Source organism: Chiloscyllium punctatum, chromosome 20 (genome assembly GCF_047496795.1).
Source record: "Chiloscyllium punctatum isolate Juve2018m chromosome 20, sChiPun1.3, whole genome shotgun sequence".
Classification (NCBI taxonomy): domain Eukaryota; kingdom Metazoa; phylum Chordata; class Chondrichthyes; order Orectolobiformes; family Hemiscylliidae; genus Chiloscyllium; species Chiloscyllium punctatum.
The window spans coordinates 18,256,593-18,271,119 of NC_092758.1; the positions used below are offsets into that span (position 1 = coordinate 18,256,593).

The window sequence follows — 14,527 nt, forward strand, 5'->3', positions numbered from 1 at the left end:
GTCCTCTAATTCTAGACTAACACAACAGGAAACATACTTTTTCCATCCACCTCGTCAAGGGCAATCATGAAGATATACTCTTCACTTAAGCCACTTCACATTCTTCTAATCTTCAGTGGGAACAAGCCCAGCCTGCTCAGCAATCCTCATAAGATAAACCATTCATTCCAGGTAGCAATCCAGTAAGCCTCTTCCAAACCACCTCTAATGCACTTGCATCTTTCCTTAAATAAAGGAGAACAAAACTGCACAAAGTATTCGCAGTGTATAACTGAATAACTAAGCCCTGTATAACTGAAATGTAGCCTCCCTCTTTTGATCCATCTCCTAATAAAGGATAGCATTGCAACAGTCTTTCTGATTATGAGCTGTAGCTTTTGTGACTCGTACTAGAATACACAAAGCCTCAGAAATACACACCTCAGAATTCTACAATTATTTAACTAATACTTTTCTTCTTCATTCTTCCTGTTCAAGTGAATAATCTCACATTTCCAACATTATACTCTATCTGCAAGATTTTTACTCATTCACTCAACCTTTGTATATCTGTTTACAACTTCAGGTCTTTTTCACCGCATAGTTTTCTATCCATTTTGGTATTACCTATGAATTTAGCAACCATTACTTTGCGCCCCTCCTCAAAATCATGCAACAACAGGATCTTCCGTTGACTCCTCAAAACATTGCATCAGCAACCTATTCTCTGCAGCATTAGCACTGACTTGGTTAACCTAGTTTATGCTTAAAAGTGAAGGCACTGCATTATGCATGTTCCATGCAGCTCTAATTTCTTGATTTAAAGCTTGCCCAACATTACCGCAACCATACAAACAATTCTTGCAAATGTTTAATGCTGTTTGCTGTCTGATGAACACATCAAGTTTGGCAATGATGCCTCAAACATAGGACATTGATACTCATTGACATTTTCCCCCACATGAACAGGCACTAGTTGATGAAGCAACATGCAAGCAATATCTCTAAAACCGAACCTGATAACTGACACCTTTGTACAAGGAGGCAAGAAAACTGACAAACTTAGAACATGCACCTTTATCTTACTAAAACTAATGAGTTGGCCTGACACAGAAATTCCATCTGCTGTTGGTAAAGCCTCATCTAAAGTTTGGCTGTTGGCTTCCAAGAGCATAATTTAATGGATGATGGAGATGATGAAAATGGGGCAAGGCTTCAGAAATTTGAAGCCCAAAGGGACTTGGGGGTCAGAGTTCTAAGATTGTCTTAAGATTAAAATGCAGATTTAGTTGGCAGTTAGAAAGGCAAATGCAATGTTTGCACTAATTTCAAAAGGACTAGAATACAAGAGTAGAGCCATACTGCTGAAGCTGAAGGCTGCTCTTATCAGACCGTATCTGGAACGCTGTGAGCTGTTTTGGGCCCTATATCAAAGATAAGGTGTGCTGGCCTTGGAAGGGATCCAGCGGAGGTTTACAAAAATAATCTGGAGGATGAAGAGCTTGTCATATGAAGAAAAAGTTGAGGACTCTGGAGTTTCAAAGGATGGAGACTGTCAGGTCTCACTTAAACATACAGAAAACTTAAAGGCCTGGACGTGATGTTTCCACGACCAGGAGAGACTAAGGGCCAAAGGCACAGTCCCAGGTTGAAATGGCAACTCTTTAGAACTAAGATGAAGAGGAATTTGTTAAGGCAGACAATGGTTAATCCGTGGAACCCATTGCTGAAAAGGGCTGTGGAGTGCAAGTCATTGAGTGTATGCAAGGCATAGATGGGTAGGCTTTTGATTGGTATGGGGATCAAGGCAGAAGAATGGGGTTAGGAAATACATCAGCCATGAACGAATGGTGGAGCAGACTCAAAGGGGTGAATGGCCTAATTCTGTTTCTGTATCTTATGGTCTCCTACCCAGCCACTCGAACAGTCAGTGGGAATTTGCATCCTGCAAATGCTGAGAGTCACATAGCTATTTAATACTTTTTGGAGTGTTAGTTGGCCGTAGCGGGGGCTTTTGCCCTTCACTCAGGAGGACGTTCGGCCTCAAAGCACAAGCAGCACTACCATGGTAACTGCAGAGTTAGGATGGGTCAGGGGGGGTGTTCTAATTTAACGGATGTTTCGGTGGATGGGGAATGTGATCTTGAAGGACAGCTAATAATGCTGCACCTCTCACCTCCTGTCTGATGCCTGAGCAGGGTAACTGTTGGTCTTCATCTCTGTTGTCTGCCTTCTCCTACAATTTGAAAAACTGAAGACAGGCAGGAAGTGGCCCTCAGTGGGTTACTAACTGCAGGTGGTGAAACCATCTACCTTCTGCTTTTCTCACACCTTCATCATCTCATTCCTCACTAATAACCTGTCTTTGTGCTCTTTTCCTTCCAGATACCCATTAAATGCTTCCTGAACAAACAGTGTTGAGAGTGAGAGGACAGTAGAAAACAAACTGGCACTCAATTCCACATCTGCAGCCACCAGCTCAAATACTAACATTATACATACCGAGAGGAAAACCCGGAGGCAACATCTGCATATCCTGAAACATTAGGCAAACCAAGGTAGTTATGAAAGGACTTGAGATGCTACTGTCAGGTTTCATAAGAGTTCTACCCCAAAGGACTTACATGAGAAGTTCAAAGCAACAGGCTACAATTGTGTACTGACATGCAGACACAGTAAATGTGCGTCTGCCATGGCAGGTCTACCAGAAACCCCAATAGCAGTGTCAGAGCATTGAGGGGCCTGGCACCCACTTCATGCCAGACTTTTTCCTGAACTTGGGAGTTCAACCTTTCCAAAATGGAAATGATTACTATGATTGGACATAACAGACAAATGCCTTCAGCCTGTCCACTTTTCAATAAAATCATGGCTGATGTAGCTCCCTGTACTTGCACTTAACTCCCTGGACACCTAAAAATTGATTAACATCTGACGTGAATATCATCAATGACCGAGCATTTAAAGCTCTCAATACAGAATTTCAAACATTCAGAATTCTGAGGAAATTTCTCATCTCAGCCTGTAAGAGGTTACCCCTTATTCAAACCAGATAATGTTTGGAAACGTAAATGGCAGGGGATAACATGGTAAAAGAACAAAAGGAGTGGAAAGGTAGTGTTATGAGATGATGGAAAAAATATAATGATTATAGTACAAGAGGAATGGCAAGTGAAGGGCTGTTCAAGAGAGGGTAGTGTATGGTGCTGGAAAAGCACAGGTGGTCAGGCAGCATCCGAGGAGCAGGAGAATCGACATTTCGGGCATTAGCCATTGAAGAGAGGGTACGGAATAGCAAACAGCCAACAACTCAAATATATAAAGCTTCATTAAAGATATTAATTTCACCACAAATATTTTGTGGGTCTCCACTAGTCTGGAAAATATTCTCATTTTCCATTTTTTTTTAAAACTATGATCTTCACACACCATCTATCATCTCTTGTCCATTCAACTCTCAACTGAAATTCGTACGAAGTCTCTGTCTCCCCTGAAACTTGCTTTCTCACCTAACTATGTCACGATTAGCAAACTAGCAAACCGTACAGATGGTTGCTTCTAAGAAAAGTGCTGGATGTCTTGAAACGCATAAAGGTGGATAAATTTCCAGGACCTGATCAGATGTACCCTAGAACTCTGTGGGAAGCGAGAGAAGTGATTACTGGGCCTCTTGCTGAAATATTTGTATCATCAATAGTCACAGGCGAGGTGTCAGAAGACTGGAGGTTGGCTAACTTGGTACTACTGTTTAAGAAGGGTGGTAAGGACAAGCATGGAACTATAGACCAGTGAGCCTGACGTTGGTGGTGGGCAAGTTGTTGGAGGGAATCCTGAGGGACAGGATGTACATGTATTTGGAAAAGCAAGGACTGATTAGGGATAGTCAACATGGCTTTGTGTGTGGAAAATAATATCTCTCAAAATTGATTGAGTTTTTTGAGGAAGGAACAAAGAGGATTGATGAGGGCAGAGCAGCAGATGGGATCTACATGGATTTCAGTAAGGCGTTTGACAAGGTTCCCCATGGGAGATTGATTAGCCAGGTGAGATCTCACGGAATACAGGGAGAACTAGCCATTTGGACACAGAACTAGCTCAAAAGTAGAAGACACAGGGTGGTGATGGAGGGTTGTTTTTCAGACTGGAGGCCTGTGACCAGTTGAATGCCACAAGGATCGGTGCTGGGTCCTCTACTTTTTGTCATTTACATAAATGACTTGGATGCGAGCATAAAAGGTACAGTTAGTAAGTTTGCAGATAACACCAAAATTGGAGGTGCAGTGGACAGCAAAGAGGGTTACCTCAGATTACAACAGGATCTTGACCAGATGGGCCAATGGGCTGAGAATTGGCAGATGGAGTTTAATTCAGATAAATGCGAGGTGCTGCATTTTGGGAAAGCATATCTTAGCAGGATGTATACACTTAATGGCAAGGTCCTAGGGAGTGTTGCTGAACAAAGAGACCTTGGAGTGCAGGTTCATAGCTCCTTGAAAGTGGAGTCGCAGGTAGATAGGATAGTGAAGAAGGCGTTCGGTAGGTTTTCGTTTATTGGTCAGAGTATTGAGTACAGGAGTTGGGAGGTCATGCTGCAGCAATGGTTAGGCCACTGTTGGAATGTTGCATGCAATTCTGGTCTCCTTCCATTCAGAAAGATGTTGTGAAAATTGAAAGGGTTCAGAAAAGATTTACAAGGATGTTGCCAGGGTTGGAGGATTTGAGATATAGGGAGAGGCTGAACAGGCAAGGCTGTTTTCCCTGGAGCGTTGGAGGCAGAGGGGTGACCTCATAGAGGTTTACAAAATTATGAGGGGCATGGATAGGGTAAATAGACAAAGTCTTTTCCCTGGGGTTGGGGAGTCAGAGTGTTACAAGGGGACATAAATTTAAGGTGAAGGGTGGAAGATTGGGGGGGGGGGGGGGGATGTCAGGGGTAGGTTCTTTACCCAGAGTGGTGGGGGCATGGAATGCGCTGCCTGTGGGAGTGGCAGAGTCAGAATCATTGGTGACCTTTTAAGTGGCAATTGGATAGGTACGTGGATAGGTGCTTGAGCTAGGACAAATGTTCAGCACAACATCCTGGGCCGAAGGGCCTGTTCTGTGCTGTATTGTTCTATGTTCTAACTAGAGGGCATAGGTTTAGGGTGAGAAGGGAAAGATATAAAAGAGACCTAAGGGGCACCTTTTTCACATAGAGGGTGGTACGTGTATGGAATGAGCTGCCAGAAGAAGTGGTGGAGGCTGATACAATTGCAACATTTAAGAGGCATTTGGATGAGTCTATGAATAGGAGGGGTTTGGAGGGATATGGGCCAGGTGCTGGCAGGTGGGACTAGATTGGGTTGGGATATGTGGTCAGTATGGACAGGTTGGACCGAAGGATTCGTTTCCATGTTGTACATGTCTATGACTCTATGCAGTTGCTCAAATGAAGAGCAAATATTTGCAGTACCCTATTGGTTACAGCCTACCAACTCAGAAATGACCATTTACTTACTTTACCATAAACTTTCAGACCACATTAACTCCATCTCAAGTCTTAATTTTACATAATGGACTCATGAATCTCACAGAAAATGCTTTCTAAATATCAAGTAGGATAGATCCATTAGTCCACAGCTTATCTATCCAGCTTATCTATTCTTAAATGTTTACACTTGTTGAATATGATTTCCCTTTAATAAATAAACATTTTTGCCCAATTATATCATGATTTCCTAGGTGCTCTGTTCCCACATCTCCAACGTCATTTCCTTGCTAGCAATATCAGACTCACTATCCTAAAATTCTCTGCTTTTCTTGTTCATTATCGAAAAACAAATATGGTAGCCATGCAAAAACATGAAAGATTAAACCAACATCTCAGTCACCGTCTCTTTTTAAAATCCTCAGATTTGGCCATTCAAACTCAGGTGATTTGTGGCTTCTGGACCTAATTAACATTTTTTGTAACTATTTCTAAATTAATGCTAATAGCCATAGGTTTATCACTCTGTATTTACCTTGGTTTCTCAAAAATTCTGGAATTTTTGGGTCCTTCTACCAGGAAGATAAAAGTAAATAAAGTTTTTGGCTTCTATCTGTCAACTCTATTTCCATTATAATTTCACTGGTCTCTAAGGGGACCCATGTTTAGATTCACTAATCTCTATAACATGTTTACATTTCAAAGTTTTTCAATTTGTTTTTCTATGTCATGCTAATTTCTGCTTCCTCTATTTTTTTCTTCCAGCAAACCTGATCATACTTTGCTGAATTCTAAAATCCTCTCAAACCTCAGGTTGACTTCCCTTTTATTGGTAACAATCCTTCAATCAAATCCTATCGTTAACTTCTCTCAATAGCCACAGTCACACCACACAGTTTTATTTCTTTAAAGCAGAGATTCTGCTCTGACTTAGGAGAATTTGACTGTCCTGCACGACAATTCCACCCAGGCACCAATATTATTCATTTTCCTTCTTTATGTATTAATGTTATTTATCTCTACACTCCATACAGAACATAGAACGTTACAGCGCAGTACACGCCCTTCTGCCCTCGTCGTTGCGCTGACCTGCGAAATTAATCTGTTGCCTATTGAACCTATACTGTTCCATTATTATCCAAATGTCCAATGCCCAATTAAACGCCTTTAATGTCGGCGAGTCTCCTACTGTTGCAGGCAGGCTGTTCCACGCCCCGATTACACTTTATGTAAAGAAACTACCTCTGACATCTGTCCTAAATCTATCAGCTCTCAATTTTAAAGCTATGTCCCCTCATATTAGCCTTCACCATCCAAGGAAAAAAACGCTCATTGTTCACCCTAACTAACCCTCTGATTATCTTATACGTCGCGATTAAGTCACCTCTCAACCTTCTTCTATCCAATGAAAACAGCCTTAGTTCCCTCAGCCTTTCCTCATATACCCTCGTATGGAAGGCCTTACTTCCATACCAGGCAACATCCTAGTAAATCTCCTCTGAACCCTTTCCAAAGCTTCCACATCATTCCTACACTGTGGTCACCAGAACTGTACACAATACTCCAGGTGCGGCCTTACCAGTGTCTTGTACAGCTGAAGCATGACCTCGCAACTCAGAAACTCAATCCGCCTACCCATAAGCGCCAACACACCATATCCCTTTTTAGCAACCTTATGATATAAATTCCCAATGCTAACCACTCTAGGTAAAAACATTTCTCTCAAATTCCTGACCGGTTTTATACATTTTGTGTGTTTTCCACCCAATGTATGGTTTTGTTTTTAAATTTGATTATTGACCAACTGCCATGAATTAGCAATTTGGATGTAAGAATACTTTACTGAAGATTAGTACATAATTTGTAAACATTTTTAAAAATCAATGATACTGATCAATCAGTTGCAAGCTATCTTCAACATTCACAGTCCCTCAATGAGTAGCTGAACATTTTACTGCACATACCCTGACATTTCCTGACTGATATATGAAAAGATGTGCCCAAATCAAGAAAGGTTAGATTGTTCAATTATTGCAGTTCACACAGCCAGTCTTAATTTATCCAATCCAAAGTGCTTTTGGATTATTCTGAGGTAAAGGTAATTGACTGGGTCTAATTAGATTGCTCTCTGAAACATCTAGAAAAGGCTGGTACAATTGCAACATTTAAAAGGCATCTGATTGGGTATCTGAATAGTCAGGCCTAGAAGAATACGAGCCAAGTGCTGGCAAATGGGACTAAATTAGGTTGGGATATCTAGTTGGCATGGATGAGTTGGACTGAAGTGTCTGTTTCTGTGCTGTCCACCTCTATGACTCTAGTGTTAGATGCATTAGTCAGGGGTAAGTGCAGGGAATGGGTCTGGGTGGGTTGCTCTTCGGAGGGTCATTGTGGACTTATTGGGCCGAAGGGCCTGTTTCCACATTGTAGGGAATTTAATCTAATCTAATCTAATCTAATAGACCCCAGAGACACAACAGTCTCTTTCGATGCTGCAGACAAACAGACACGGAAACAGGCACCAGGATAATACAGAAAAGTAATTAGTTGCATTTGTATACTATATTGAGTCATAGAGACATACAGCATAGAAACTGACCCTTCGGTCTAACTTGTCCACACCGACCAGATATTCTAAATTAATCTAGTCCCATTTGCCAGCACTTGACCGATATCCTTTTCAACCATTCCTATTCATGTACTCATCCAGATGCCTTTTAAATGTTGTAATTGTACCAGCCTCCACCACTTCCTCCAAGAGCTTGCTCTATATACACAGACCACTCACTGCTAATAAGAGTTGATTCATATCAAATGGAATATTTATTTTGTGGCGAGTTTTACTTCAGTATGGTGACCAAACAGACATTATGATGGTCATCAACCAAAGGGCAATAAGATCGTTAACTTGAAAATGGAGTTTACATGACACACTCAGTGCAGACAACGATGGAGATCCGGTCAGAGAAAAGCTGCTGTTTCATCCTGCTCCTGAGCTGGTCACCATGCAGATGATGGCAAGGTTATGCAACCTGACATCAACTCCAGCAAAGCTCAAGGGCAGCCAAGATCAATCTGCACCCACATTTTGTGTAGCAGCATGCCCCTTAAAGAGTCAATGTTAGCATGACTCAAAGTCATAGACATGTACAGCACGGTAACAGACCCTTCGGTCCAACCCGTCCATGCCGATCAGACATCCCAACCCAATCTAGTCCCACCTGCCAGGACATGGCCCATATCCCTCCAAACCCTTCCTATTCATATACCCATCCAAATGCCTCTTAAATGTTGCAATTGTACCTGCCTCCACCACTTCCTCTGGCAGCTCATTCCATACACGCATCCACCGTCTCTTTTATATCTTTCCCCTCTCACCCTAAACCTATGACCTCTAGTTCTGGACCCCCCAACCCCAGGGAAAAGACTTTGTCTATTTACCCTATCCATGCCCCTCATCATTTTGTAAACCTCTATAAGGTCACCCCTCAGCCTCCGACGCTCCAGGGAAAACAGCCCTAGCCTGTTCAGCCTTTCCCTATATCGCAAATCCTCCAACCCTGGCAACATCCTTGTAAATCTTTTCTGAACCCTTTCAAGTTTCACAACATCTTTCTGAATGGAAGGAGACCAGAATTGCATGCAACATTCCAACAGTGGCCTAACCATTGTGCTGTACAGCCGCAACATGACCTCCCAACTCCTGTACTCAATACGCTGACCAATAAACGAAAGCATACCAAACGCCTTCTTCACTATCCTATCTACCTGCGACTCCACTTTCAAGGAGCTATGAAACTGCACTCCAAGGTCTCTTTGTTCAGCAACACTCCCTAGGACCTTGCCATTAAGTGTATACATCCTGCTAAGATTTGCTTTCCCAAAATGCAGCACCTCACAGTAATCTGAATTAAACTCCATCGCCCACTTCTCTGCCCTTTGGCCCATCTGGGAGAAAGAGAGGACTGCAGATTCTCCTGCTCCTTGGATGCTGCCTGACCTGCTGCGTTTTTCCCAGCAACACATTTTTCACCATTGGCCCACCTGGTCAAGATCCTGTTGTAATCTGAGGTAACCCTCTTCGCTATCCACTACACCTCCAATTTTGGTGTCATCTGCAAACTTACTAACTGTACGTCTTATGTTTGCACCCAAATAATTTATGTAAATGACAAAAAGTAGAGGACCCAGCTATAAATAATTTTTTCAGCTTTTGTCTTGCTGTTTTAGAGAGTTGATTAACATAATTTACACAAACCATACACAGCTTTAAAATTAAGTACTATCATATTTTAAGTAAAAACTTAGCTATTTCTATGATATCAATCACAATGGTGCAAAAGTGAGGGGATAAAATAAACCAAAGAAATAAATAAAACAACTATCACTACAGAAAAAGCACGAGTGAAACTTATGGAGTTGAAGATTGAAAAGGTCCACTGGCCCTGATGGAAAACATCCTAGGATATTAAAGTGAGTAGCTAAAAGAAATAATGGATGCACTGGTAGTAACCGTGCAAGAGTCTTTAGATTCTCAAAAAGTCCCAGAGATTTGGAAAACTGCCAATGTAACAGGTTCATTTAAGAAAGGGAAGGAAACAAAGAAAAAAGTTAACTATAGACCAGTCAGCTTAACGTCTAGCATTGGGAAAATGTTAAGAGTTGCTTACAAAAGATGTAATAGCAAAGCTTTTAGAAATACGTAATAAGATTAAACAAAGTCAGCACGGCTTCAAAAAGGGAAAATCATGCTGGACAAATTTCCTAGAATTCTTTAAGGTGGTAACAATCCAAATGGATAAAGGGGAAGCAGAGATACAATATAGTTGGATTATCAGAAGGAATTTGTTAAGACTGCTTTAGACATTAGATTGCTTAATAATTTAGATTAATAATTTAACAGCCCTTGAGGTTGGAGATAGTATGTTAGCATCTGGAGAAGATTGGTGAATGAACAGAAGACAATTAGTTAGGATGAGGGGAACATCTTTTGGATGGTCACCTGTAATTCGTGCAACATGGATTAGTGCTGAACCATAATTATTTACAATATATGATGTGGATGAGGAAAGTTAATGTACTATATGTACATTTGCGAATGACAAAAAATGGATGGAAAGGTGAGCAGTAAAGATGAGAGAGTCTGTACAGGAATATAAGACAGGTTAAGCTAGTAGGCAAAAACTTGGCAAATGGAATATAAAGTGAGAAAATCTAAGGTTATGCATTTTGGCAAGAAGAGGAGCTGAATATTATTAAAATTATGAAAAACAGCAGACAGCTACAGACAAAGGTATTTAGGATACCTCGTTCATGAAACACAAAAAGTTAGAATCCAACTTCAGCAGGTAATAGGGAAGGCAAATGGAATATTGGCCTTTATTTTAATGGGAATGGAGTATAAAATTAACTATACAAGACACTAATCAGACCACAGCTGGAACACTGTTAACAGTTTTGGATACCTTTTCTAAGGAAAGGGATACCAGCATTGGAAACAGTCCAGAGAAGGTTCAGTTGGTCGACTGTAGGCATGGAACAATTGTCTGATGTGGAGGGGTAGAATACACTGGGCCTGTAATCATTGGAATGGAGGTGGTGGGGGGGGCGCTAACCTCATTGAAACACTCAAGATTCTTTAGGAATTTGACAGGGCAGATGCAGAAAGGTGTTTCCCCTTGTGGTAGAGTGAAGGACCAGAGAGCACAAACTCAAAATAAAGAATTACATATTTAAGGCAGAGTTGAGGGGCAATTCCTTGACTGAAAGGGTAGTGAATCTGTGAAATTATTTAATGCAGAGGGTTGTTGAGGTTGGATAATTAATAATATTGAAAGGCTGGGATAGACAGATTTGTAGTCAGTAAGGGAATCAAGGATTATGGGGAAAATGCAGGAAACTGGAGGTGAGGACTGTCAGATCAGCCATCATCTCACTGAATGGTGGAGCATACCTGGGTTGCTCCTACGTATAGAGAATGTGGTGCTGGAAAAGCATAGCAGGTCAGACAGCATCAGAGGAGCAGGAGAGTCGACATTTCGGACAAAAGCCCTTCATCAGGAATGTTGAAAGGCTTTTGTCCGAAACGTCGACTTTCCTGCTCCTCGGATGCCTGGCCGACCTGCTCTGCTTTTCCAGCATCACACTCCCAACTCTAATCTCTTGCATCGGCAGTCCTCACTTTTGCCTTGTTCCTATGTATTATGATCTTATAAGAAAATCATACTGATTTAACCAAAACACAGGTATAATTAATATCTAACAGTCTCAAACCATTTTTATTACACTTCACAATGCACAGAATGGTATAAAAAGCACAAATAATTAAATTCACAACATGTCCACAACCCAACAGTCATATCTGGATTCAGGCAGTTCAGGCTAGGTCTTCAAGGAGTACTTGCACAGTTAAAATTTCTTGAATATATTAATGAGGAAAATTTAATCAGTTATAAATTCAGCAAAAGGCATATATGATGTGCAGACACAACAGTGGACAACCTCAAATAAGAAATATTGAACCAAACATAAAACCTTAAAATGACTTAATATTGTAATTCAAGTTAAAATGTATACTTTTGATCAGCTGACACTGAAGTTTAGGTTTAAAAAGGCAACATTACTATTAATACAGCAGTATCACCATTTAAAAATATGCTTCAGTACTGGAGACAATCATAAAATGATGTTCATTCTAGATTATAAATAAGATGATGACTCCTTACATTCCGAAGTCACATATGGTGGATACTGAGGTAAAGGGGGTGGCCTCAATCCTGGAGGTGGCAAGGTAGGTACTGTACTGGCCCCAGAAACTTCAATGCTGTCTACACCACTTTTTGGGATTGGATGTGGTCCTATAAAAGACAACACAAAATATTCAGCATTAGTATCAGCAATTATAACACTATGTAAAAAGGTAGACACATTTGTTTAGAAATCATTCATAAAGTTGCTTTTGATTGGCAACGTTATTTCAAAAGGACCATATTAGCCCTATTCACAACTATTCTCGCAATTCAGCAACAAAGCTTTCAGTGTTTTACATACTTAAGAAAGACGATCTTTTCTGGGCAACAAAAATAAATTCATCACAGATTTTATGCAGGGATTGAGGAAGTCATATTATAAAAGTCCACTGGTTTCAACTGTTACATATGCAAAGCCTATGTGACTGATACTTTTATAATAGGTTGGTTTTGTAAATGAGCACAATAGACTACAATACTAAGTAAGAATACATTCACTTGAAATGTTTGTTATTTTATCCCACATAATTTCATCATAACTGCACTGGCACCAGTGTACTACTTTGCTTTTACTTTGCTTAATTGTAAACTTTTATGTTTCTGAGCCTTGTTACACCTGGGGTCAGAAAAGTGTACTGTGGTTGAATTGGAGTGAAGGATGTCCAATCTTCACTTACATTTTTGTGGAAATCAAAAAGATTGATATACATTTTGCATAATATTTTTGACAACGCCATGACATCCAAACATTATTTAATTTTGCTTCACTGAAGCGATGTATTTTTGTTCTCAAAAGGCCAAAGATTGTCAAGCTATTTGTGCAAGTCAGCAGAGTGATGTTTGTCAAATTGCCTATTTGTTGAAAAGGCTTCAAGATAAATTAGGGCACTACAAATTTAACAAGGTAGGCAAGGGTTTCAAGAATAAAAGTAATGAAATGCACTGATGCTGTAGTGTAATTAACAAGGTAAGCCACTGACTGAAGATGCTAAGTCACAGGTGAATGGTTCTGGAGCATACTGTCTTTTTCCATACAGGGAAAGGATATAGTTTTGGAGTTTTACCAGTGGCCATCCTGTAAACAGTAAAACTATCTATTATCAGTTCAATAGTTTTCAAATTGATGAAGAGCTCTGCATGTGTGACAATAAGGTAACTCAGTACAAAAAATGTTAAACCAAATCTCAAGATAGTCCCTGGCCCAAAAGTGGCAGTACTCGATATTCAGTATACTCTATATGCTGAAGATCTTAACGTTAGCAGTATCTTACAATAGGGCTTTGGTTTTGGTCAAAAGTCACGCTCTGAATAACTGGTATTTCATGTGATGAAAAAGAAATAAAAACATCAAATCAGCTAAAGTGGTTACTTTTGCTAGTAACTAAAAATGTTACTTCCAGCAGTGTCCCCACAACCATGATATTTCAAAAATGAACACCCATTCAAATGCCCAAATATGTTGACAAATGAAACATATTGAAGTAATTCTGATTTTTAACTTTAGGTATTGTCATTTTTTGAGAGAGGAATAATGACTATTTGAGAATCATCTTTTAACTAGACAATTGAACTTTTCTATCTCAGCAATCAAACAAACATTCACAAATAGAAATAATGTGGGTAAAAGAAAAACTGACAATTATAAGCAGTTTAAATGTATTTGACAAGGACACTTAAATAATAATAATAATAATAATTCTGAAGAAAACTTGATAACCATTTCGACAAAAGTTGACTGATAATAGCGTCAGCACAGATCTGTTCGGAACAAATCAAACATGAATAACCTGAGGTTTTGTTGAGGTAATGGAAACGATGAATGAGAACAATGCAGTCAATGCAGTGCATGTAGTTTCAAAGGTGGATGATAAAGCATCATAATTGTCATTTTGCAAAATTGAAGCCACTGGAATAATAGCAATAGTGTAGTTCTAAAACTGGCAGAGAGATACAAATGGTTACGGTTACAATAAATTGGTATTTTTCAGGGCCACTCCAGTTTTTGATACACATTAACAAGTTAGTCATGGGCAAAATTTCAAAATTTCCAAGTTGCAATAAAACTTCGAAAAGTATAAAGAAGTGAGAAAGATAACATACTGTCAGAGGACAGACTTATGAAACTGATATCTGTGTAACTGATGCTATTTGAAAGAAAGAAAGAAAGAAAGAAACGGGGAGAGACAAGACTAAATTTGAAGTGACACAGAGATTAGCATGGCCCCTTCACAAGGATGGCATGCAAATTTGTGAAGAATACCATACTCTGTATCTGAAGTTGACTGCAACTATGGTTGAGGAAAAGATTGCATAAGTTGCCATAAGGGTGCTG

General features: G+C 40.0%; 1 protein-coding gene and 1 pseudogene across 3 annotated transcripts in view; one reads left to right on the top strand and one right to left on the bottom strand.

The window, feature by feature from the left end:
- rbm27 (RNA binding motif protein 27) overlaps window positions 1–14,527 on the bottom strand; it is a 142,455-nt gene that overhangs the window by 85,684 nt on the left and 42,244 nt on the right. For all 3 annotated transcript variants that reach the window (XM_072590434.1, XM_072590435.1, XM_072590433.1), the window contains exon 8: window positions 12,172–12,303. In XM_072590434.1, the coding sequence (XP_072446535.1) occupies window positions 12,172–12,303 (132 nt within the window). The remainder of the gene's footprint in view (window positions 1–12,171; window positions 12,304–14,527) is intronic.
- LOC140492334 (U6 spliceosomal RNA) lies at window positions 14,380–14,464 on the top strand (annotated as a pseudogene).